At 36.3% G+C, this 27,867-nt stretch overlaps 1 protein-coding gene across 1 annotated transcript in view; it reads left to right on the top strand.

The window, feature by feature from the left end:
* The window catches only part of FCHO2 (FCH and mu domain containing endocytic adaptor 2), a 113,554-nt gene extending 90,972 nt beyond the window's left edge, over positions 1-22,582 (top strand). Inside the window, exons 20-25 of the mRNA XM_079915687.1 lie at positions 1,223-1,334; positions 4,856-5,011; positions 5,552-5,684; positions 17,351-17,550; positions 18,293-18,357; positions 22,132-22,582. Of these exons, the coding sequence (XP_079771813.1) occupies positions 1,223-1,334; positions 4,856-5,011; positions 5,552-5,684; positions 17,351-17,550; positions 18,293-18,357; positions 22,132-22,361 (896 nt within the window). The 3' untranslated portion in view covers positions 22,362-22,582. The remainder of the gene's footprint in view (positions 1-1,222; positions 1,335-4,855; positions 5,012-5,551; positions 5,685-17,350; positions 17,551-18,292; positions 18,358-22,131) is intronic.
* Positions 22,583-27,867: the final 5,285 nt, after the last annotated feature.

A 27,867-nucleotide genomic window follows, 5' to 3' on the forward strand; every position in this document is an offset into this window, starting at 1 on the left:
CAGTTCCTGTTTCCATGTATTTTTAATCACTGAGTCATTTTTTTTTTAAACTATGAAGAACCTTCTAAATCAGAATTCTTCAAAATCTTGAACAGTACAGAATCTTCCTGGCCTCCAAAGGTAACAAAAGCTCTTTCTCACTATTTGTAGGAGCCCAGGTTTAGTTGTGAGGCAAAGAAAGCTAGTACTGATTTTTGTTAGAAATAACAATACTCTAGGTATCTCAAAAGTAGCTCATATCGGAAATAAAAATATCTGATGGCTATGAACATGGTGTAACATTTATGTAACAAAAAACATACATTCAGATTTCAGAGATAAATGAATAACCTAGGTCAACATATTTTTCTTTAAGAATGAATAATCATCATTAACTACCCAATTGACTTATTTTTACAAAATTTCATCATATATTGTATATTAGATGAAATGCTCCACTTTCCAATCGATAACAATGGTAAGGCATAAATGGAGAGAGTACATTTGTAAATAAAAAAAAGGCAATGCACTGTTTTAAGGGATTTGTCTGTTATGAAATAAACCAGATTTTAGGTTTTAAAAAACACCTGAACATATACATTAAATTTGTTTACATTTTATTATTCTTTTAAAACACTGCTCTTTCTATGATTTGACTCTAAAGGTATCTTACTGAGTTAACTTTATGTCAGGAATGTTACCTCAAAATGATGTTATTAGTCATGTTTATTGAGGAAAGGTAATATGGGAATATAATACAAGCATAAGACAAAGAAGAGGTAAAGGAGAATTACAGTAATAATGAGTAGTGCATGATTACATTACACTGCTAATTTAGAAATAGCTAATGTATAGAAATACCTTAAATAGAAAAATCCAGTTTAATGATCTTACATATGTGAATTAGTAGAACCTGAAAGAATTTAGTATCTGAATGGTTTTGAAGCCATATTTTAGTAATTTTAGCTCTTCAGCTGAAGGGCTTTTTCCTTCTGACATTCCTTAACCCAACCCTTCTTTGTCATTCTATTTAAAATTGAAGTCACTGTGACATATTTTCCTGTCATATTTTATTTGTCCAACTTGTTTTATGCTCCATTTTTTAACCAGATTTATACTTGGGGCATCTTTGAAACCAGTAATAGAGTCACTTGTGACAAGCTAATATTTTGAGTCTACTCTGTCTTGGTATTTAATAAATATCTTTCTATAGGATTTAACAAATGAATTGTATTTATTCTAGGTGTGTCACGAGGTCCCAGTCCTGTCAGCCTTGGAAATCAGGACACCTTACCTGTGGCAGTCGCCCTTACAGAATCTGTTAATGCCTACTTTAAAGGGGCAGATCCCACCAAGTTAGTTTTTAAAAGATACATGTATATGTGTGTGTGTGTTTCAGGGGCAGGGGGCTTGGTGGTAAATTTTAAGAGTTACATTTTGATTCTCTATTAGAGTTTTCTATTACTTGTTTACCTGCTTTTTGCTATCAATTATAGTCATTTAGATATTGTCTTTCGAATTTAAGAAGTCACTATAATCAGTAGTGATGGCTTTTTTCTAAGTTTATGTACGTTTTTGCCCAGGCTTTACGACCAGTATGACAAATCTGTTGTTTGACATGTCTGTAGAACAGGATTGTGGCAGCTGACGTAGATGGGGATAGAACTCTGAATCTTGGCCTAATGTATATCTTTGGTGAAAGTGTGATGTTTGCAAGAGAGACCTAGAGTGCATGTCTATTTACAGGAGACTCTTGAAGGATTGGTTTAACCTCCTTTTATTAAGAAAATGATCTTTGGGTGAATGACCACCCTTAATTTTTCTTTTTTTTTTTGAATTTTATTTTATTTTTTCATACAGCAGGTTCTTATTAGTTATTTATCTTATACATATTAATGTATATATGTCAATCCCAATCTCCCAATTCATCCCACCACCATCACCCCACCCTTATTTTTCATGTATAACATTATTCATTCATTAAATATTTGAGTGCTTAGTATGTGTAAGACTGTTATAAGCTTGCATTGTTGTGAAAGTTTCTTAGTTTTCACTTGAGATAATGCAAGCTCTGTAGAGAAGAACTTTTGTTTACTAAAGTACCTTCAGCACTTACAACAGAGTCTTACACATAGTAAGCGCTCAAATATTTGATGAATGAATAATGTTACTTAGGAAAAGGAGAGGTATTGATATATGCTATGAAGAAAAATAAACCAGGGTAAGGGGATAGACAGTTACAACAGAGGGCTACTATTTTAGATAGAATGATCAGTGAAAACCTTTTTGAGGTTGTTTTTGAAAGACATTGAGGGAGGAGCAAGCCATGCAGATAGGTGAGTGAAGAGCATTCCAGTAAGTGTAAGGGACTGAGGTAGAAGCATGCTTGGCATAGTCATGAAATAGCAAAGAGCACCATGTCACTGAGTAGGAGTAAACAAGGAAGAAAGTAGTCAAAGATAAGTCCACAGAGAGAACAGATCAGGCTGGGCATTGTAGACCATGGTAAGGAGTTTGGAATTTATTGTGGGTGAGGTGGGAAGCAAGTAGAGGCTTTTGAGTAGAGGAGTGATGAGGTTACTTATGTTTTTGAAGTAGCACTCTGCCTGCTATATGGAGAATAAACTAGAAGGAGCCAGAGTAGATGCAGAGAGAAAGGGTTAACCACTGAAGTCCAGGTGAGAGATGATGGTGACTTGTATAAGGGTATTAGCAGAAGAGATGGTGAGTAGTAATGAGATTCTGAATGTATTTTGAAAACAGATTTGTCAAGATTTGTTGAGGGAGTAGATTGTTAAATTTGAAGTACTTATTAACACAATTTAGTGGGGATGTTGAGTTGATGATAGTTGAATACATGATTCTGGAGTTCAGAGATAGGTGCAGGCTAAAATATTTGGTAGTCATTAATTTGTACATGATACTTAAAGCCTGGGGCATTAGGGTGTAGAGAAGAGATCTGATGAGAACCTAAGTCCTGGCCCCCTTCAGTGTTTAAAAACAGGAGGATGAGAATCATCCAGCAATGGAGTTTGGGACAGCAAGCAACAAGAGAGGTGAGAAGAGAACCAGTAGAGCAGAGTCCCAGAAACTAAGTGAATAAACCCTTCCATGAAAGAAGGTGTGAAGCTGTATCTGATGCTATCCATCAGGTCAAGAAAAATTGATCATTAACAACGTGAAGATCATTAACAACGTGAAGGTCATTAATGACCTTCACAAGAGCAGCTCTAGTAGACTGCTTCGAGGGCGCTCAGGAGCAGGAGATGATGCAAATACAGACAACTGTATTTGAAGAGCTCAAATGTTAGGCAATTCTTTTAGGATATTTTGCTCTAAGTAGAAGCAGAGAAACAGGGTGGTAGCAGGAGAGAGATGGGAGAATCAGAGGAGGCCTTTATTAATTTTAGTTTTTGGGTTTTTTAAAGATGATATACATTTCAATATGCTAATGGAAAAAATCCAATATTTATGGAAAAAACTGAATCTACAGGAAAGGGGACAATTGCATGAGTGAAGTCCTTCAGTATGTAAGAGGAGATGTGCTTCAGTACAGTTAACCTTAGGGGCATAGACTGATTATCTGTTGAAACAGGAGAGAATGCAGAAGGTATGGATGCCTTTAGAGTCAGGGAGATTAGGATTTTAGTAGTGAGAGTATGAGGAAGTTCTTTTCTGATTTTATTTCATCTGTAAAATTTAAAGGAAAGTCGTTGACTGCAGGTGGGGGAGGGAATTTTGCAGGTTAGAGTTAAGAGGAGAAAGGAGAAGGTATGAAAAGAGCTAGGGGATGTAGAATTTCCAGGTAATACTAAGGGGGCCCAACTGAGAGTTTTGGCTATATCATTATATGTTTTTCTCTAGTCATGTTCGGCCATATAGATGTAGGTGAGGAGCTGGATTTAGCTAAGACTGTGTTTTGCCAAACAAGCATAGTCAAGTGAGGGAGAACCAAGGGGAGGGTTTATGCAAAGGAGTATGTATATTGATGGACCATGAAGTCCCAAGATAGGGGGAAGTGAGGATATGAAGGAAGAGTGAAAATTAGTGAAAAAGGTGGTAGGAACAATGGATTATGGAGGTTTTTGATGAGATTGGAGATGCAGTACTGGACAGAATGAGTTGGAGAAGTAGGAAGAGACTATCCGATGAGTGGGGAATCAGGCTGAGATGATGGAGGGGCTGAAGTATGGCTGAGGTAGGCTGGAAGGCAGGATCATTGAAGGCAAGGGGCTGAAGGACTAGGTGACCAAGGTGTTGAAAGGGGATTATCTGTGTGGATATTGAAATCACTAAAAATTTGTGATAGGAGTAGTTGTGCAGAGACAGACTGACAGTGGGCCAGGAGCTATAATTTTCAGAAAATGAAAGGGAATGTTGAAGATGACTTTGAGGATTGAGATAGCGAGTAGTGTAATCTGATGGTGTGAGTTTCAAATGAAGCTGGTGGTTTTTCAGAAGGAAGAAGGAATATAGAGTTGTAAGAGGCAATGAGAGCAAGGAGGACATCTACCACTGCCACCATCAGGCTCAGTGCTTTGTGGGGTTTGGAGGAAAAATAGCTACAGCTGGGGATAGTGTTACCAGGGAAACAGTGTCCTTATGAGACAGCCAGGGATGGTTTTAGCAAACAAGTGAAGGAGTATTATCAGTGTGCTTCCATTTGTGTTTGGAATTTAATTCTAGGAAAAACTGGTGTTAGATGAATATATCATTTCACATAGAATCATTTTTTATAATTGAAAAAATAATTCATGGTAATTATGATAAAAGGTTATATATATAAATAAAGCCCTTTTAAAACTAAATATGCTTTAAATGGAGGTTAAAATGCCTTATTTAAACTATTTAAATTTTTCAAAATGCCTACTTCCAGGTGTATTGTGAAGATCACTGGTGACATGACAATATCATTTCCAAGCGGAGTTATTAAAGTCTTCACTAGTAATCCATCCCCAGCTGTGCTCTGCTTCAGGGTGAAAAATATCAACAGACTAGAACAAATTCTTCCAAATGCACAACTTGTGTTCAGGTTTGTGTACTTTTCAGTTTTTTTTTAATTTTTTGGCCACACTGTGGGGCAATGTGGAATTGTAGTTCCCTGACTAGGGATCGAACCTGTGTCCCCTGTGGTGGAAGTTCAGAGTCTTAACCAGTGGACCACCAGGGAAATCCCCGGGCTTGTGTACTTTTGTTTTGAAGGTGAAATTTCTTTTTAAGAAATTTTTTCTTTCTTCTTCAAAGCAACAGTGATTCAATTTGAAGACTATCAAAATTATTTATTATGATGAAATAGGATTCTGCTGTCTTTGTTTTGTTTGTGCTGGTGGGTGGTAGTAGTCATTGTTAAATCCTTCTCTACTGTACATCTTCTCATCTTTCAGGCAACTTTCTGCTATGTTCCATTCTTTATCCCCTAAGTTTAGTTTTACATCATCCCATCTTTTGGTTCATTTCTACTGGTCTTTGCCAGGTCACCAAATTACTACAGAGAGGCAGAGTATAAAGAGAAATAAATAAATAAATATGAAATAATAATAAATAATAATGAAAATATTTCTTGTACATACAGTGATCCATCACAGTGTGATTCTAACACAAAAGATTTTTGGATGAACATGCAAGCTCTTACTATCTACCTCAAGAAGCTATCAGAGCAGAATCCAGCTGCTTCTTATTATAATGTAGATGTATTAAAGTATCAGGTGAGTGTCATCTTATAAAAATCCTTAATTGAAATATTAACAAACAGTCTTGCATATCATTAAATGAATAATATGTCATGGCCAAGTGAAGTTCATTCGAGCAATGCAAGGATGTTTCAAAATCAAAAAATCTCTTAATAAGCCTCTGGAGATTTTGGCCAATTTGATCAAATTCACCATCTATCTATTACCAATTAAACTACTGAGCAAATATAAATATATGAATGTCCTTCACCTGAAAAGACCAGCATATCAGTCTTAATAATGAAATACCTAAAGCATTGAAAGTCAGGACAGTCATTATTCCTGTTAGTGTATAAGATTTTTCTGGATGTGTTAGTACAGTTAGACAGGAGAATAAAATAAGTGGTGATAAATATTGGAAAGGAAGATATAAAAATAATATTAATTACAGGTGATACATTTCTGGAAAACTCAAGAGAATCAACTGAAAAACTGATGCAGGAGAATTTAGCAAAGTGGTCATTTAAAAAATTAATACAAAAATTAATGGCTTTCAAAACAACCAGTTAGGAAAACTAATGGAGAAAGATATTCACAATAAAAAAACTAATTAGATCTGGAGAGGTAGTCCAAGATGGTATAGGAAGATCCTGAGCTCACCTTCTCCCGTGGATACACCAACATGGTGTATATACAGATACATGTGGAACAGTTCCCTCTGAAAGGGACCTGAAAGATAGCTAAACAGCTCCTTCACATCAGCCAGTGAGAAAAGGGCCACGCTGAGGCAAGTAGGAGAGGCTGAGACACGGTCTCACCATAAGCTTCAACCCATCATGGCAACCCACCATCTGGATGGAACTCACAAATCTGGAGCTTCTCCCTGAGGAACAAAGAGTTTGTAACCCGCATGGACACCCCATCTTTTGAGACCTGCACTTGATAGACGAGTCCCTAAAACATCTGGCTTTGAAAACCAGTGGAGCTCGTATCCACAGGAACCAGAGGGCTGTAGAGATCTGAGAAACGGCTTTAAAGGGCTTGCGTGCAAACTCAAGCACCCTAGGTCCCAGCATGCAAGCGGCCATTTGAGAAGTGCACAGGCTGCATGTGAAAGAGATTCATTAGCTGATCTTAAAGCATGGGCTTGAGGGGCCGGGGCGTGTTGAGATACTCTCCAGGGAGTGAGGTGCTGGAGGGCACCTCTTTTACTTGCTCCATCTACTTTGCTAAAGCCAGCAAGCACCACTTTATTTATTTTTTTACTATAGACTTTTTCTCTTGGTGGATGCCATCTTTACACTCCAACCAGTGGGCTCTCCCTCTCTCATGCTAAAACTGGCTTTTTATTCAAGACCTCTTTCCCCCTTCCTCAGTGGGTGTCATCTTTGCACTCTCTTCTGTGACACCAGTATCTCCAAGAGGGGAGTTTTTATAGATGTCTGGTGCCCCAGTTTTTGCAGCTGCAGCCCAGGGGACACCCTTGATCTCCTGGCTCTAGAGGCCAGGGGAGCTTGCATTTCTGGGTCCCACAGGACTGTAACAATCAGTGAGACAGTTTTTGGTAGGCTACTGCCCCCAGGGCAATGCACAGAAAGCAGACTGAAAAACACCCGTACTGTTTCTGTGAAAGAGACCCATTTGCTTGGCCTGGGGCAGCAGCCTAAGGGGCAGGCTTCTGGTCTGACACACATCTAGGGATCTCCAGATATGCTCTTAGGGAACATAGCCTGGGGGAATGCAGTCAATTCACTCTCCCTCTGCCTTGCTACAGCTCATCAGTATCTCCCAGAAAGGAACTTACACACTCATCTAGAGCCCTGATTTTTATGACTGTCACCCAGGGGACACCTCCAGATCACCTGTTCTGGTGGCCAGCAGGGCTAACATTTGTATTCAATCTCACAGAACTATATGTATTTGCATACTTTAAAAGCTGCTGCCTGAGGGTCTAGCTTCCTAGTCAGTCTGAATCTATGTGCTGGCAGATTTCCTGCTTTGAAACACTGCCAGGTCTTGGCACACCCTTGACAATTAGGAGCTATTAAATATAAAATAGTCTGCTTGGACGATCACAGAGGTTTGAGAGGCAACCAAGAGCTAAGGCGAGGTTGAACAATAAGGTTCATCTCCTACACGAGGTTACTCTTTCAAGACTGGAAGGGGTGGCTATTTCATCTAATACAAAGAAGTGCAGAAAATCAAGTAAAATGAGGAAACAGGAATATATTCTAAAAGAAAGAACAAGACAAAACCTTAGAAAAACGCCTTAACGAAACAGAGATAAGTAATTTACCTTATAAAGAGTTCTAAGTAATGGTCATAAAATGCTCACCTCACTTGGGAAAAGGATGGATAAACACAGTGAGAACTTCAACAAAGAAATAGAAAACCTAAGAAAGTAACAAATAGAAGTCACTGGGCTGAAGAATACAATAACTGATCTGAAATATATACTGGAGGGGTTCAACAGCAGACTAGATGAAGCAAAGAAAGGATCAGTGAACTCAAAGACAGGGCAGTGGAACTCACCTAATCCGAACAGCAAAAAGAAAAAAGAATTTTAAAAAGCAGAGATAGCTTACAGGACTTATGGGACAACATCAAGCAAATTAACATACACATTATAACTGTCCCAGAAGGAGAATAGAGATAAAGGGACTGAAAACTTACTTGAAGAAATAATGGCTGAGAACTTCCCTAACCTGGGGAAGGAAACAAACATTCAGATCCAGGAAGCCCAGAGACCCACACCAAGACACATTATAATTAAAATGTCAAAAGTTTAGGGCTTCCCTGGTGGCGCAGTGGTTGAGAATCTGCCTGCTAATGCAAGGGGCACAGGTTAGAGCCCTGGTCTGGGAAGCTCCCCCATGCCACAGAGCAACTAGGCCCATGAGCCACAACTACTGAGCCTGCGCGTCAGGAGCCTGTGCTTCTCAACAACAGAGGCCATGACAGTGAGAGGCCCCTGCTTGCCACAACTAGAGAAAGCCCTTGCACAGAAACGAAGACCCAACACAGTCAAAAATTAAAAAAATAATAATGAATTAAAAGAAGGCTCAACATTAAAAAAAAAAATGTCAAAAGTTTAAAAAAAGAATCTTAAAAGCAGCAAGAGAAAAACCAAGGGAGCTCTCATAAGACCATCAGCAGACTTTTCAGCAGAAACTTTGCAAGCCAGAAGGGATATATTCAAAGTAAACTTCTAACCACGGATACTCTACCTGGCAGAGTTATTGCTCAGAGTTGAAAGAAAGATAAGGAGTTTCCCAGGCAAGCAAAACCTAAAGGAGTTCATCACCAATAAACCAGCCTTACAAGAAATGTTAAAGGGACTTCTTTGCTGAAAAGGGCACCAATTAGTAACAAAAGTATGAAAGTATAAATCTCACTGGTAAAGGTAAATATATAGTAGAGGTAGTGGATTAATCACATAGAGTGAAAATAGTAAAAGGAAAAAGAAAAATAGTAAAAATAACTCCAATAATTAGTGAAGGGATACACAAGATACAAAGATGTAAAATGTGACATCAAAAACAGAAAATAGAGGGGGAGTAAAAATGCAGACCTTTAGAATGCATTCAAACTTCAGTTGTTTGCAGCTTAAAATGGACTGTTATGTAGGTTGTTATATGTAAGCCTCATGGTAACAACCAAGCAAAAACTATAGCAGATACACAAAAGATAATGAGAAAGAAATTAACCATTCCACTAAAGTCATCAAACCACAAAGAAAGAGAACAGAACAGCCAGAAAATAATTAACAATATGCAGTGAATACATACCTGTCAATAATTATTTTAATTGTAAATGGACTAAATTCTCCAATCAAAAGACATAGAGTGGCTGAATGGATTAAAAAAATAAGACCTATTTATATACTGCCTATGAGATGCTCCCTTCAGATGTAAGGACACACACAGAATGAAAGTTGAAGGGATGGAAAAAGATGTTCCGTGCAAACAGAAACCAAATGAAAGCTTGGGTAGCTATACTTATACCAGAAAAACATAGACTAAAACAGAGACTGTAATAAGAGACAAAGAAGGGCATTACATATTGATAAAGGTGTCAATTCAACAAGAAGATGTTTAACATTTATTAATTATGCACCCCCCCCAAAAAAATAATAATTATGCACCCTACATAGGAGCAACTAAATATATAGAGCAAATATTAAGAGACCTAAAGGGAGAAATAGACAGCAATACAGTAATAGTAGGGGACCTTAATACTCACTTTTATTAATAGAAAAGTTATCCCAACAGAAATCAGTAAGGAAACATCAGCCTTATATGACATGTTAGACCAGATGGACTTAACAGATATACAGAAAACATTCCATCCAAAAGCAGCAGAGTGCACATTCTTCTCAACTGCATAGGGAACATTCTCCAGGATCATATATTAGGTTAAAAAACAAGTCATAATAAATTTTTTTTTTTTTTTTGCGGTACGTGGGCCTCTCACTGCCGTGGCCTCTCCCATTGCGGAGCACAGGCTCTGGACACGCAGCCTCAGTGGCCATGGCTCATGGGCCCAGCCGCTCCGCGGCATGTGGGATCTTCCCGGACTGGGGCACGAACCCATGTCCCCTGCATCAGCAGGCGGACTCTCAACCACTGCGCCACCAGGGAAGCCCAGTCATAATAAATTTAACATTGGAGTCATATCAAGCATCTCTTTTAGGACCACAGTGGTATGAAACTAGAAATCAGTTACAAGAAGAAGACTGGAAAAATCACAAATATGGATAGATTAAACAGTATGCTACTGAGTAACCAACAGGTCAATGAAGAAATCAAAGGAGAAATCAAAAAATACTTTGATGAAAATGGGAATACAACATACCAAAAATTCATGGGATGCAGCAGAAGCATTTCTAAGAGGGAAGTTCATAGTGATACATGCCTACCTCAAGAAACAAGAATAATCTCAAACAACTTAACTTTACACCTCAAGTAACTAGAAAAAGAAGAGCAAACGGAGCCCAAAGTTAGTTGAAGGAAGGTAATAACAAAGATAAGAGCAGAAATAATTAGAGACTAAAAAGATCAATGAAACTAAGAGCTGGTTCTTTGAAAAGGTAAACAAAATTGACAAACCTTTATCTAGACTCACCAAGAAAAAAGGAGGGCTCAAATAAAATCAGAAATGAAGAAGGAGCTGTTATAACTAATACCACTGAAATACAGAGATTCATAGGATACTACTATGAACAATTATATGCCAACAAATTGCCAACAACCTACAAGAAATGGATACATTTCTAGGAACATACAGCCGGCTTTCCAATACTGAATCATGAAGAAGTAGAAAATATGAATAGATTACTAGTAAGGAGATATGAATCCATAATCAGAAACCTTCCAAAAACAAAAGTCCGGGATCAAACGGTTTAACTACCAAAGTCTACCAGACATTAAAAGAATTATAGCAATTCTTCTCAAACTCTTCCCAAAAAATAGAAAAGGAGGGAACACTTCCAAACTCATTTTATGAGGCCAGCATTACCCCAATAAACCAGACAAGGACACTACAAGAAAAAATTATGGGCTGATATCCCTGATGAACATAGATGCAAAAATCCTCAACAAAATATTAGCGAACAAACTGCAACAATACATTAAAAGGGTCATACACCATGATCAAGTGGGATTTATTCCAGGGATGCAAGGATGGTTTGACATCCAGAAATCAAGCAACATGATACACCACATTAACAAATGAAGATGAAAATCGTATGATCTCAGTGGATTACAGAAAAAGCATTTGACAAAATATAAACATCCATTTATGATAAAAACTCCCAACACAGTGGGTATAGAGGGAACATACCTCAACATAATAAATGCCGTATATGACAAGCCTATAGCTTAATATGCTCAGTGGTGAAAATCTGAAAGATTTTCTTCTAAGATCAGGAACAAGACACGGATGCCTACTCTCACCACTTTTATTCAACATAGTATTAAAGTTCTAGCCAGATAAATTAGGCAAGAAAAAGAAAAGGCATCCAAATTAGAAAGGAAGAAGTAAAATTATCACTCTTTGCAGATGACATATCATATGTAGAAAACCTTTAGACTCCATAAGAAAAAAAACTTAGAATAATGAATAATGAATAAACTGAATAATAAATGAATTCAGTAATGTTGCAAAATACAAAATATATAAAAATCTGTTGTGTTTCTATACACTAATAATGAACTAGCAGAGGAAATTAAGAAAATAATCCCATTTACAATTGCATCAAAAAGAATAAAATACTTAGGAATAAATTCAACCACAGAGGTGAAAGACCTGTACACTGAAAACTATAAGACGGTGATGAAATAAAGACAAAACTAAATGAAGAGATACTCCATGCTCATCGATAGAATTAAAATTGTTAAGATATCCATACTACCCAAAGCAATCACAGGTTTAATGCAATAACTGTTAACATTCCACTGGCAATTTTTCACAGAAATAGAATAAACTATCCTAAAATTTGTATGGAATCACAAAAGACCCCAAATAGCCAAAGCAATCTTGAGAAAGAACAAAAAGCATCACACTCCCTGATTTCAAACCATATGACATAGGTATAGTAATCAAAAGATGGTATTGGCAAAAAATAGAAAAATAGATCAATGGAACAGAATAGAGAGTTCAGAAATAAACCCACACATACATGCTCAATTAATTTATGACAAAAGGAGCCAAGAATAAATAAACATTGGGGAAAGGACAGTCTCTTCAATAAACAGTATTGGGAAGATGTTAAAAAAAAAATAGTATTGGGAAAACTGAATAGCCACGTGCAAAAGAATGAAACTAGACTACTGTCTTACACCATACACAAAAATTGACTCAAAGTGAATTAAAGACTTGAATGCAAGACCTGAAACCCTGAAACTCATAGAAGAAAACATAGGTGGTAAGGTTCTTAACATCAGCCTTGGTGATCATTTTCTGGATTTGACTTCAGAAGCAAAGGCAACAAAAGCAAAATTAAACAAGCAGGACTACATTAAACTAAAAAGCTTCTGCACAGCAAAGAACATCATCAACAAAACGGAAAGGCAATGTACTGAATGGGAGAAGATTATTTGCAAACAATATATCTGATAAGGGGTTAATATCCAAAATATATAAAGAACATACAACTCAATAGCAAAACAAACAATCTGATTTTAAAAGTGGACAGAGGATCTGAATAGACATTTTTCCAAAGAAGACACACAGATGGCCAAAAGATACATGAAAAGTTGCTCAACATCACTGATGATCAGGAAATGCAAACCAAAACCACAATAAGCTGTCATCTCACACCTGTGAGAATAGCTGTCATCAAAAAGACAAGGATGTAGAGAAAAGGGAGCCCTTGTGCACTGTTGGTGGGATTGTAAATTGATGTAGTCACTATGGAAGACAGTTTGGAGGTTCCTCAAAAAATTAAAAATAGAACTACCATATGATCCAGCAATTCCGCTTCTGGGTATTTATCCGAGGAAAATGAAAATACTCACTTGAAAAGATTTTTGGACCCCAGTGTTCATTGCAGTGTTATTTACAGTAGCCAAGATATGGAAAAACCCAAGGGTTCATCAATAAATGAATGGATAAATAAGATTTGCTGTATATATACAATGGAATACTATTCAGCCATTAAAAAAGAATGAAACCTTCCGTTTGCAACCACATGGATGGACCTTGAGGGCATTATGCTAAATGAAATGAGTCAGAAAGGGAAGACAGAGATCGGTATGATCTCACTTATGTGTGGAATCTAAAAAACAAACAAACCAGACCAAGTTCATAGATACAGAGAACAGATTGGTGGTTGCTAGAGGCGCAGGGGGTTAGGGGTGGGTGAAATGGATGAAGGGGGTCAAAAGTTACAGACTAATGGTTATAAAATAAATAAGTGATGGGGATGTAATGTACAGCATGGTGTCCAAAGTTAATAATATTGTATTGCATATTTCAAAGTTGCTAAGAGTATATTTTAAAAGTTCTCACCACAGGAAAAAAATACTTTGTATGTACGGTGACAGAGGGTAAGTAGACTTACTGTGGTGATCATTTCACAATGTATATAAATATCAAATTACTACACTGTACACCTGAAACTAATAGAGTGTTACGTGTCAATTATACTTCAATTAAAAAAAATCTTTTTAAAGATGTATTACAGCATCCTCTCCTGTAGCTACAATGAAGACACAAAAATTTTTTTAAACTGGTTAAGAAACGTAACATCATCTCTGCTGCCTTGAATATAGTTAGAATGGTATACTTTATTTAAAGGAAGACTCATATTCTAGAAAGCTTAGCTGTTTCTAAATTAGCTTATAAATTTAATGCGATCCTGATCAGAAACTCAGTGGAGGTGTTTATATATTTGTGTCTGGAGACTTGACAGTATTTTCAAGTTCTCAGAAGAATAAAGCTCAGAAAATTAAGTTAAGAAATGTTTTAAACAGCAATGTGGAGTAATGTTTTAGTTTTAATGGGAAAACTTTGTAAGCCAACAGTATTTAAAATAGTTTGGAACAATAGATGGCCAGATGAATGAAACAGATTAGAGTATCCAGAAATAGATCTAAGAATAAATGGAAAATTCTTGCTACGACAAAGTAGCATTTCAAGACAATGTGGAAATGATGAATTTTTCAGTAAATGATACTGGGGCAGCAGGCTGGAGATTTGGGGAAAAAATTCAGCTGAATCCCTAGCTTATACCTTTAACCAAAATAAAATCTGCATGTATCAAAGGTTTAATAATAATAAATGAAGCTGTAAAGATACGAAAATAAAGCATGGATGAATATATATATATATATGTCTGTGGGTATGTATGCATTGTGTTGTATATGTGTTATAAATGTTTATTACATATCTTAATCTTGAAGTGTGGAAGACCTTTCTGAATACAGTACAAAACCCAGAAGTCATGCAATAAGAGAAAGAGATACTTGAGACAAAAAGAAAGAAATACGTGTGTTTATAAGATGTTTGGTTAAAACACACAAACCCTTAAACAGAATCAGTATTTAACCTGAGGGAAAAGCATGTGTAATATTGCAAGATAGACCAAAGAGCCCTTATAAATTAGAAATAGAAGATGAATAACTCAGTAGCTAACTTACGGAAAGATGCTCCATGTCAGTACTAATCAGAACAATGAATATTAAGACAACAGTGAGATACAAGTTTTAGTCCTCATTAGACTGGCAAAAATGAAAAAGACTGCTCTACTAGGAGAGGTGTGACCACTTGTTGATAGGAGTACGAATTAATAGAACCTCTTAGAAGGTAACTCTGTTAGATCATTGAGTATATGTAACCTTTAACTCAACAATTCCAGTTCCAGAAATCTGTTCTTTGGAAATCACACAAATTAGAGGGCGGAGGTGGTGGGGGGAAGGTAGAAAGGATATTCACTGCAGCATTGCTTGGAAACCACCTAAGTACACATCCACAGAGGAAGAGATTGATTAAATTAATTATTGTGGCCATTTAAAACAATGAGACAGATCTATGTTTGCATCCCTAGAAAGTTTGGAAGTATATGTACCATGATGTTAACAGTGGGGAGTAAGATTAACACCACACACAAAAATAAACTCAAAATGGATTCGAGACCTAAATGTAAGACTGGACACTATCAAACTCTTAGAGGAAAACATAGGAAGAACACTCTTTGACATAAATCACAGCAAGATCTTTTTTGATCCACCTCCTAGAGTAATGGAAATAAAAACAAAAATAAACAAATGGGACCTAATGAAACTTCAAAGCTTTTGCACAGCAAAGGAAACCATAAACAAGGTGAAAAGACAACCCTCAAAATGGGAGAAAATATTTGCAAACGAATCAATGGACAAAGGATTAATCTCCAAAATATATAAACAGCTCATGTAGCTCAATATTAAAAAAACAAACAACCCAATCCAAAAATGGGCAGAAGACCTAAATAGACATTTCTCCAAAGAAGACATACAGATGGCCAAGAAGCACATGAAAAGCTGCTCAACATCACTAATTATTAGAGAAATGTAAATCAAAACTACAATGAGGTATCACCTCACACCAGTTAGAATGGGCATCATCAGAAAATCTACAAACAACCAATGCTGGAGAGGGTGTGGAGAAAAGGGAACCCTCTTGCACTGTTGGTGGGAATGTAAATTGATACAGCCACTATGGAGAACAGTATGGAGGTTCCTTAAAAAACTAAAAATAGAATTACCATATGACCGAGCAATCCCACTACTGGGCATATACCCAGAGAAAACCATAATTCAAAGAGACACATGCACCCCAATGTTCATTGCAGCACTATTTACAATAGCCAGGTCATGGAAGCAACCTAAATGCCCATCAACAGACAAATGGATAAAGAAGATGTGGTACATGTATACAATGGAATATTACCCAGCCATAAAAAGGAACGAAATTGAGTCATTTGTTGAGACGTGCGTGGATGGATCTAGAGACTGTCATACAGAGTGAAGTAAGTCAGAAAGAGAAAAATACTGTATATTAACACACATATGTGGAACCTAGAAAAATGGTACAGATGAACCAGTTTGCAGGGCAGAAATTGGGACACAGATGTAGAGAACAAACGTATGGACACCAAGAGGGGAAGTGGTGGTGGTGGGATAAATTGGGAGATTGGGATTGACATGTATACACTGATGTGCATAAAATGGATGACTAATAAGAACCTGCTGTGTAAAAATAAAATTTAAAAATTAAAAAAAAAACAGTGGGGAGTAAGAATGCCAAGAGAAGAATTTCCTATTTCATATATTTATGTCTTATTTGAATTTTTAATAGGGTAATTGTATTAAAATGGCTTATGTTTCTAGTAAATAAATACTTTAAAGGATAAAAAAGTGCTGCCACTTAACGTTGGCTTAAAGTTTATTCCAAGTATTTATCATTCATTCAGCAAATATTTATTATTCAGTGCTTGCTAATTGCTGTGAGTAGCATAGGGAAATAGACAGTAAACATAGTAAGTAAATAATGTATGTTGTGCTATGGAGAAAGGAAAGTCTGTAGAGTAAGGTAAGGAAGAGTGAAAATACAGTTTTCAATATAATAAATCTCATTGAAAAGGAGTAAGTCATTTGAGCAAGGAACTGAAGAACTGGAAGGAATTGCACCATTTACTGTGGTTCATGTGATTAAAATTAAACATTTCAAGTTGGAAGTATTCTAACTCCAGGCTTGCAGAACTGCATGGCGATCCAGTTTTTCTAACTTTTAAATCTGAATTCTTATAAAGAATCTTAGAATTCTATGTTGAATGTTGAGAGGTTCTCAAACATTACATGCATAAATAAGAATCACATAACACGCTGATTTCTGTGCCCTGTACCTAAGCAGTTGAATCAGATCTTCTGCATTTGGAAGGCAGCTATACTAACCCCTATATCACCAGTGCCTCCAGATTTTCTGCATTTGGAGCCAGTGGAATGTGCATTTTAAACAAGCACCACAGAAATTTTGATGTAAATAGTCCCAGGTCCACACTTAACGCCTGTGAGATGAGCCTGCTTCACTCCGCCTAGCAAAAGACAGCTCCCTCATTATTATTTTTGAATGTGTGAGCTCTTGTGTTCAAGTATATGTCATTAACATGACTTGTTTACTTTTTTAGGTCAAAGGCAATTGTTTGTTTTTTTCTCTCTTTAAAGGTATCATCAAATGGTATTCAGTCCACTCCTCTAAATCTCGCAACATATTGGAAATGTAGTGCCGGCACCACAGATCTTAGAGTGGATTATAAGTACAACCCAGAAGCTATGGTGACACCAAGTGTGCTTTCCAACGTACAGGTGGTGGTACCAGTGGATGGAGGAGTCACAAACATGCAGTCCCTTCCCCCTGCAATATGGTAAATTAAGTAGATTTCTGAATTCCTACTAAGTTTCTGTTGCAATCCCTCAGTCTTAGAACCTAAGTTCTGAAAGTTGTCTTATAAGTTAGTGTACTTTCCCAAAGAAACCATGCTATAAAAGGTACTGTACATTTTACTAGTCACGCTACGGTAGCCGCAACCCAAAATAAACTAGTCTTGCTGTCCCCACCCAGACTCGAATGATTCAATACAACTTTACCCTTAGGCAAAGTATGTAATTTCTCTAAACTTCCTTTTTTTTCATTTTAAAAATAAAGATAATTATTATTTTATAGGATTAAATATAGCATCTAGCATATCTATAGGAATACGTATCTGGTTAGTCTTTAGTATTATTTTTTACATCTCTTAACTACCTCTCTTGTTCCCTCCATTAATATTAGTATAGACTCTAACCACTCTTTGTTTATATTTGCTTCACCGTTTAGTAATAAAACTGTGTTTTCCTTGAGCAATGAAGGTACTGGGTCACCTATGCATTGTTTTCCTTTCTCTGATCAGTAGAAATGAAAAGAATTCACATAATTTGGTAAATATCCATTTATAAAGATAATACTATATTTATATTACTCATAAACACATTTTCACCAGGTGATACTATTCAAAGTAAATCTAGCACCATAGTTCTAGTGAAATATTTAAAATGTATTTATTGAGTGTTCACTTATCTACAAGGTACCATACTAGGCACATTATCTGAAAACATTTGTTCTTACAGGAATGCAGAACAGATGAAAGCCTTTTGGAAACTCTCTGGTATTTCAGAAAAATCAGAAAATAGAGGTAAGTGTGTGCATGTTTTTTTTGTTGTTTATAATGTGATGTCACATGGATTTTTTTAGGCATGTTTATGGAAAATTTTCTCCTGGAATTTCATGCCTTCAGTTCTAAAACTGACCACTAGGTGGAAGTTAATACCTTATAATAAGAGTGGACCAGTTTAGATTCAGAACACATTTTTTTTCTTCTAGATTGAATATGCTTTCTCTGAGAAAAATAATGTTTTGCTATAGCTTTATAAATATTATATAAATGCTTCTTATGTTCACATTGCTACCATTAAGAGAAGATACCTAATAAAGTAAATTTATAGAAGTCTAGGTAACCTGATAATTGAAACTGAAAACTAATTGATACTAATTAACACACTCTTTAGCTCATTCTTGGAGTCCTCCTGGCCTCCCAGAAATCATGCAGAAGCTTCCCGGCCTTAAAAAGCCCCTCTGTCTTTTCTTTCTCAGGACAACCTTACCTTGGTCATTTCCCCTTATTAAAACTAACCATCAACAGCCTTTAATTCTGTGATCATTATTTTAAGGAGAAGCAAGTTAATCGCCTCCTCCCACCATGTCTGCATCTATGTTCCCAATGCAAAGAAAAAGTCTCTGCGAGTTAGTTGATCACTCCTAGTATATCCCCTAACTCAGTTTAGAATGCAATTCCCAGGACAGTCAAGACTTTAACTTTTTTTCAAAATTTATTTATTTTTGGCTGTGTTAGGTCTTTGTTGCTGCGCACGGGCTTTCTCTGGTTGCCGCGAGTGGGGTATACTCTTCGTTGCGGTGCGCGGGCTTCTCATTGCGGTGGCTTCTCTTGTTGTGGAGCACGGGCTCTAGGCGCGCAGGCTTCCGTAGTTGCAGCACGTGGGCTTAGTAGTTGTGGCTTGTGGGCTCTAGAGTGCAGGCTCAGTAGTTGTGGCGCACTGGCTTAGTTGCTCCACAGCATGTGGGATCTCCCCGGACCAGGGCTTGTCCCCCCTGCATTGGCCGGCAGATTCTTAACCAGTGTGCCACCAGGGAAGCCCAAGTCTTTAACATTTTATTTGTAGTTTCTCTTAATCAAAGGAGAGTTCTCCTGCCCTCTTTTGAATGCCTAATTAATCTCCAGTTACTTTTCCTATTAAGTAGGGTTTTTTGGCGTTTCAAGTTTTGCTCAGCTTTTTCCTTTTAAACGTTTTAAGCATAATGTGATCAAAATGTAAAACATATCATCAGTAGTTTTTCTCATAGGTATTTCTGCATAAAAGTCCAGGAACATACCTCGTATTGTCTGTTCATTCAGACCTGCTGTGCTGAACCAGACTTTTACTACTAGAGAACAACACATTGTATGAAATAACCTAGCTAATCTCTAGTTCCTTTGTTCCTGTTTGGTACTTAAAGGTTGCCTATTTTTAGGTGGTAAACTGTACTGATTTTTACTCTAACTGTATGGCTATGGGAGACAAAACTGAAATTCCTAGTTGAAACTGGAAGTAAACCAGCAATGCTACTTGAATTGAGGGTTTACAACCAGTTAGCAAGGAAGAAAGGGTATATTTTCCCCATATTTAATGAAACAGTATTATTGTAAATATTTACCAAGAAAGGAGTTTGTTCTCTTAAAAATAAGACACAGATTTTCTCACCAGATATATTAATAGTTTCCCTCTGCTGTTCAGGTATCAGAGTGTCTGTGTGAGGAAATGGAAACATCTTATAAATGTGGTTCTGATTTGGTTAGTCAGCCTTTAAAAAAAAATCTCCAAATTAGAATACTGTAAAACAGAAATCTATTTCTATTTTGCCTTTATGCTGTTCAGGTATCAGAGTGTCTGTGTGAGGAAATGGAAACATCTTATAAATGTGGTTCTGATTTGGTTAGTCAGCCTTTAAAAAAAAATCTCCAAATTAGAATACTGTAAAACAGAAATCTATTTCTATTTTGCCTTTATGCCCAGAAGAGGGACAGGAAATAATTCTAAAGTTTTAAGGATTGCCAAGGTGGCTGCTCTTGGCCTGTGGTGGAACTTTCACAGAATTGAATTTTGCATATCAAGAACTGTAAAAGTTTAAGGAGGGCTTGAGCAAGCGTTAAGAATTATACAGCAATTCATCTTCCCAATTGATCTGTGCCACCAGGTACAATAGTATAGGATGGGTCATTGTTATATTTTCTTACAGATTTCTCTCTGTAGTGTTGAGCTTCTATGCGGGGAATCACAGAATGTCACTCCTACTATCCAGCAGTTCTCCTTTCCCCAGCCAGAAACCCGGGAATCCTCCTAGGCTCCTCCTCCTTTTCACCCCTTGATTTCAACTCTTAAATATGTTTCAAATTCATTCCTTTCTTTCCTTTCCCTTAGCCTAGTTCAGATCCCCTTTTCCTGTCACCTAGAGTCCTAGACTATTTTATTGACCTTCAGGTGGTTTCCCTACGTTGCATCTTGTACCTTTCTGCCCTTCTAAGAGACTTACCTGAAATGTTTGTCTTCCATATCTTAGGTGGTTCCTTATGGTTATTTCTTCCGGTGGTTTGTAAAGATAGTTAGAGCTCGTTCCTTGCTGCCAGTCTAGTCTCCTCTTCTGCCACTCTCTTCCACCTGTACCCTCTTCTCCAGCTCTTCTGGTGTAGATGTAGCTCCCTTAAATGCGTCATGCTCTGTCAGGTCTGCCATCTCTGTACCTGTAGTCACCTTTGCCTGAGATACAGGCCTGTCATCCCCACACCATTTTATGTGCCCATAGCTTTTTTTTTTTAACAGCATTTATAATATTCATAATTATTTACTATTTCTGCCACACTGTTAGACTGAGTTATGTTGAATAAATGGTTATATTGAAAAGAAAGCCCCTCAGACATAATTGGCATGTTAGACCAGTTAAATTTTAAAACGAAGGGTGTTAGCATATGCTATTCGTTTTTCTCTTTCTGACTCACTTCACTCTGTATGACAGACTCTAGGTCCATCCACCTCACTACAAATAACTCAATTTCGTTTCTTTTTATGACTGAGTAATATTCCATTGTATATATGTGCCACATCTTCTTTATCCATTTATACACTACCAAACATAAAATAGATAGCTAGTGGGAAGCAGCTGCATAGCACAGGGAGATCAGCTCCGTGCTTTGTGTCCACCTAGAGGGATGGGATAGGGAGGGTGAGAGGGAGACACAAGAGGGAGGAGATATGGGGATATATGTATATGTATAGCTGATTCACTTCGTCATAAAGCAGAAACACACCATTATAAAGCAATTATACTCCAATAAAGATGTTAAAATATACATATATATACACACACACACACATATATATATATATATATATATAGGCGGGGGAAAAAAAAGAAGGGTGAATACAAAATAGTAATGTTGATACAGCTCTTCCCGATCTTAGCTGTCTTAGCTTCTTTACCTCTCCCGCCCATGACATGGTACTCAGCAGTCCTTTCCTTTTGACTTTATTCCCACTCATCCCTTCTAGGGCTTCCTTCTGAGCTGCCCTCAGACTTGTCTTTTGACTCATTTCAACATTCATATAGCATAGGAATCTCAATAGTAAATGCCTCTGAAAATTACTATTAATTAAGTCAAAGAGAAGCATGGATGAAGATTACTTAACGAAAATTCAGATTCACTGAATAAAGTCTGATTTGGAAACAGGACATTGATTTGTTTGCTGTACACATTTCACGAATTTGGCATAGGACACAGTTCAGCTTACTTGCTCATTTGCCTTTTTTGGTGTGAAATATATTATCCTGTATAAGTTCTTTGTTCTTTTCCTTGTAGGTTCTGGGTCCCTCAGAGCAAAATTTGATCTTTCAGAAGGACCCAGTAAACCCACAACACTTGCAGTGCAATTCCTCAGCGAGGGAAGTACCCTCTCAGGAGTAGATATTGAACTTGTAGGCACTGGCTATAGGCTTTCCTTAGTAAAGAAGCGGTTTGCCACTGGTAAGTTGGGAGATTTCAAGCTTTATAATGTACATGGGAAACATTTGTATTCTAACATTTACTAAACGACTGTCAAGTAGTTTATAGTCTAAAGGCATGGAAATTTTTTCTTTGACCTTTGGTACAAGGTGCCAGATAGAGACACACCTGGGAGAGAGAGTACTCATGGTCGGTATAGCTGAACACCTGTGATCTGATTCTAATGTATTGTAAACAGCAGATGGGAACTGGGCTTTGTATCTGTAACCACAGTGAAAATATTCTCCTTCGAGTTCATTTGAAATTATAATTGCAAAGGTCTGCTTGGTGTTTTTCAGGACGATACTTGGCCGATTGTTGATGGACCTGGGAAAGTGGTTGGCTCAAAGGAGTAGTACAGACCTGCCATTCTGCATTATCTGTTCTTTCCAAACACTATTCTAACTTGTATTATGTCTTTAAGAGCTGACTACAAACATTAAATTGCACTTTTGAAGTGAGTCATCGACAGAAATAGCACTGAAATGATTTTCAACGCTGTAAATGATAAACTGCAATATTCAGGAAACACATTTATTCAGATTGTCAGTAAAGTGAAGTTTTAATAGGCTGAAATTTTAAATTATCTTCAGTGTCTGTGGTTATAGTGTAATATCAGGCCTGAAATTTCAGGAGAGCAAGCACAAAATAATTTAGCTTTCCATAAGTTTTTAGAGTCAGAGATAATTTTGAAATTTTATAAGTTTTGATATCGAATGGGTACAGACAGAACGTGAATTCTAAGTTTGGGATAATGTTCATTTATAACACTCAATCAAATTGAGTTTTGTGCCATAAAGTAATCAGACCAGAGTCCAAGGTGTTTGCAAAATCTATAATTTGATTCTCATATAAACATATTAATAAAGTGTAAATGGTGTTTTATATGATTTTTTTTAATCCTCAAGTGCAATGTGTTTTAAAATAAGCTTGCAAAAGACAGCAGAGAAATTTACTTCTGCAGTTAACTTTATAGAAGTTGTGATTGTTTTGATAAATTAATGCTGTAGATTTAATTTATTTTTATATGGATTGCATAATGTGTGCCTTGTAAAACAATAACAAAACCCAGAAATGTGCCTATCTAGTTTGTGTGCATTAATGTGCCTCACTTTCTTCCTAACAGTCTGGATCTTCTATTTGGAATCTTAGAGTAGTCAAGGATTTTTACAAGATAATTGCAATTTTCAGAAATACCTTTGGCCGCAATTGGGAAGGGAGTTCAGAATAACTAAAGGACAATTTATACTTAAGAACCCTGGCTCGCTTCTTTAGTGATACACTGTAGCCACTAGAGAAATAACTAATGGCATATGTTTACAGGGGGAAAAAATCACCTTCAGATATTCCACCTTAACCTCATCAGAAAGTTCTGCAAAACTGTAATGATAAATTGGTAACTGGTATTTTAACTCTCCATTTAACATTTCCCTTCCCTCTATTATTGGAAATCTGTACATTTATTTCCTGAATGTGTTGTGAGCATGAATTTTGTAGTAGTTTGTGAGGAACACTTTAGAAAAGATTAGTTTTGGCATTTTCAACAATTGGAAAAATTTACCAATTTGTATGTTCTTGTTCTTACTTAATTGCTACCTGCTAAAAATAGGAAAATTATTTGAAATGATGGATGGGGTTAAGCATTTCTTAATATTACTAATATTAAATAGTAAAAATCCTAACTTTATAGCAAATCCTGATTAATTGAAGGAATTAAATATTTTGGACACAGTTTCATAATTTACAAATGGGAAATTTATTTGTAAGTACCAGTGTCCTGCATTTTGCATAGAAGCAATAAAATGTGTTATATATGATAATTTATATAAAACCACTAATTGTTCTGTTAAGCTTTACAGAAGATAAAACCCCTCCTACTAGACATTTATGTAACATCTTGCTATATTAAATACAGCAGAAAATCTACTCATTTAGTAATATATATAACACAATAATGTGCTTTTTAATACATCCATGTTAGCCCAATTCTAAATTTAGATTTGACTAAAGCAGTACATAAGAGAATTTGCTAAAATTTTCATCTTTACTAAATAGTGGACAAAAATTAGAATTTCTAACTTATATTGTACTCTTTTAAATGCCAATTACAGTCCCTTACTGGAATCTTAACTGTAACTGCTTTGCAGTCAAACTGCTTTTATTGGGCAGTTAATACTTTATTGTTGGAATTCAGACACCATTATACTCACCATGTTTGTTTTTAATCAAGTATTACCTTACAATGTACAAACTAGTGAAATGGTTAAACTTCTGCACTTTCCTAATTACCACTGTCTTCATACCAAGTGCTGATACATAAATTTGTATTGGGTGCAGGTTACAATTTTGAAGCCATATGAGTTTATATTGATTTTTTTCATTTAAAAATCCACTAATGATGTAAAAAAGACCAATAGATTTTCAATCGGAAATGTATTTAGCAAGCTGGTTCTTGCTTATGTATAGTGATAAACTTTGTAGCTGCCTCTTTAACCAAGAACTTGTAAACACAGAACTCTAACAAATGTGAGTTTTTAAGAATTGTTATTTACTACTTTGAATTGTAATTAGAACAAGGCAAATCTTACAAAATTTTGTAAATATTTTTGATTTTTTCATAAAAATGTAAATTTTACATAAAAGTTGTGCCCTTAATAAACATGTAATATATAATTTATCAGTTGGTTTGTGTGTTTTTGTACTCTTGTTTATAGTAATAATAGCTATATCATAGACTTTAGGACAAGGCAAGCTAGGTAAGCAAAGAATAATTGGTGTTGAACTTTGTTATCACCATTTAGACAGACATATAGATTGGTCTCTTATTTAGTTTTAACTGATCATATAGGAAAACTTCATTTGGACTATAACCCAAAAGTATATAAATTGTTTAATAAGGATTATTTTTATTTGTTTCTAAATATACTTAAATTGATGTTAAGCTTTAGCAAAGACTTTCCTCCTGACAAGTTGCTTAGGAACACAGCATCACACAGTTTTAAAACCATACTCTTTCAAGGAGGTAATCAAGAACATCAAGCCTCTCAGAAACCAGCAGATTGAGAAAGGAGCAAAAAAAGGAATTGGAAAAAAGATTTCATCCTAAATATTGAAAATTTTGCTAAATCTGTGTCATGAAAAGGAGCAGTTTAGTTCATCTAGGTCAGGTTGGGGAACCTGTGTACCAAACAGGTAGCACTCTTACCATTCATACCATAGGCTCATCTTTTTTCTTTTATTCTCTGTTTCCACTTGCACTGCTCCCACCTGTTCAGAGTGAGTGATGCTAGCTGCTGTGATAAATAAGATCCCGGGAACTTAACACTGTGAACTAGTATGTTGCTCACGTCACGGCTCTAAGGAGGTTGGAGGAGGAGCTCTGCTCCATACAGTAATTCGAGGACACAGGCTCCCTCCATTTTTGTGACTCCACTCAAAATCCTCTCCATCTGGCCGTTGGATGGGGAAGGAAGGAAACTGGGAGTTTGTGGGCCAGGCGCAGAGCTGGCGTCATGACCTTTGTTCACATTCCTCTAGCCAGAACTTGATCTGTGCTTCCAACTAACTAACTGCAAGGAAAGATGGGAAATACATAGTGTGGTTGTGTGCCTAGGAGGAAAAGAAAGCATATTTTGACAAACACAGTAATCCTCTGGCGTGCATCCTGCCCTTTCTCCATTTGGTCATCTTTCGTTATTCCTTCTCCTAAATGTGCGTTTAATGCTGTCTGTGGCTTTCAATACTAAAGGTTCGTTCATTCCATCATCTCTTGCTATATGTACATATTTTACCCCTATTTTAAAATAGATCTGATTATTTCCATATTTCCTCTAATCATATATGATATTTATGATTACTTATGATAACTCAGAAACCACTGCTTATCTTTAGCATGCAGTGTTTCTTCTGTCAGTAATTTTTTAACTGCAGGTAACAGAAAACAAAACTAAGAATGGTTTAAACAGATAAAGACAAGTTTTTTCCCCGCATCACGAAGTCTGCAAGTTTATCTGTTGCTGGTATTGGACAGAACAAGTGATTCTTTTGGCTTTTTCCTTATGGTTGCAATATGGCTGCCACAGCTTCCAACTACATATTTACATCCAAAGCTGGGAGGGGGGCAGTTCCAGGTATATCTGTCCTTTTTGTCAGGAGATTTAAAGCTTTTCCAGCACATTTCTGCTTGCTTCCTGTTGGCCAGAATTGTGTAAGAGGCAGAGAAAGCCAAGTAGCCTTTATTTTTAAGTGAGTAAAGGAGAGGGGCTGGGAATGGCTGAAGGTGAATTGGCCAGCAGGTCAGCCACCAGATTTCTGACTAGTACAGGCGTATTTCCTTATAGCATATTTCCAATTAAATCTCTGCACTTAGCCCAATCAATTTATTTGACAATTTCAATCCAGCAATGAGCAGGGTGAACTTGAGAAAGTATTCTAAATCTTCTCTATCTTTAGAAGAGTGAATCAGTGTAACTTTCCTAGAGAGCAATTTGAATTCAAAACCTTTAAAAACCTTATTTATCATTTAAGCTAGTAATTCATCACTGTTGGGAATTTGTCATAAGAAAACAATGAGACAAAAAAGCAAAGGTGTGTTTATGAAAATATTGGAAGGATTAAATGAGTTGATAGCTCCCATATAGTGATATACTATGTAGGTATTTAAAATAATCATGAATAAACAACAAGGTCCTACTGTACAGCACAGGGAATACCTGTAATAAACCATAATGGAAAAGAATATGAAAAAGTATGTGTATATGTATAACTGAATCACTTTGCTGTACACGGGAAACTAACAAGATTGTAAGTCAACTTCAATTAATTAAAATAATCATGAAGGTTTATAGTCATTGATACGGAATATTGCTATGAGATTGTTAGATGGTAAAAGGTAATTCTTTTTTGTTTTAAAGTGCATACACCTAACGCAAAAACCTTTGTAAAAATATGCACCAAGTTGTAATTCCTGGGTGATGGGATTTTTACTTTCCACAGGATCTTTAATGTCCAAATTTCACTTTATTTTTTATAATGGGTAGGTATTACATTTACAATAAAAACTTTCTATTTTGAAAAACAGTTTTAGAAATAGAGTGCAAGATGAACTTTATGTTGATGTAAATAATGTACAAGGATCTCTTTACATGAGGGTCTTCCCATTTTGATCACTGCCTTAGCCTTCCACTTGGTTCTACCAACATAACTACTTTGTTCTGTATTGCTTATTAATGTACGGAAGTAGATTTCAGCTCTACTTTTTTTTTTTTTTTTTTTTTTTTGGGTCTCAAAGCTCAATGCCTTGATTTCTTTTGCCTAAGTGAATATAGTATCAATTCTTTTTTCTGCCCAAATTAATGTCTTTTAAAAATGTGTAAGTATGATGTGGTTAAGGCTGTCTTCAGGGTAGCTTTTGGCAAAATAAAGAGCCTTTTAAATTTCAGAAACTTGGATGTTATCTCCTCAATATCATCCCAATAAATAAGGTGGTATATAAGCTCTAGTATTTTCTATCCTCATTCTAGCAATTATCTCAGTAGTTCATATATCAAAGCA

Source organism: Stenella coeruleoalba (assembly GCF_951394435.1).
Source record: "Stenella coeruleoalba genome assembly, chromosome: 3".
NCBI lineage: Eukaryota > Metazoa > Chordata > Mammalia > Artiodactyla > Delphinidae > Stenella > Stenella coeruleoalba.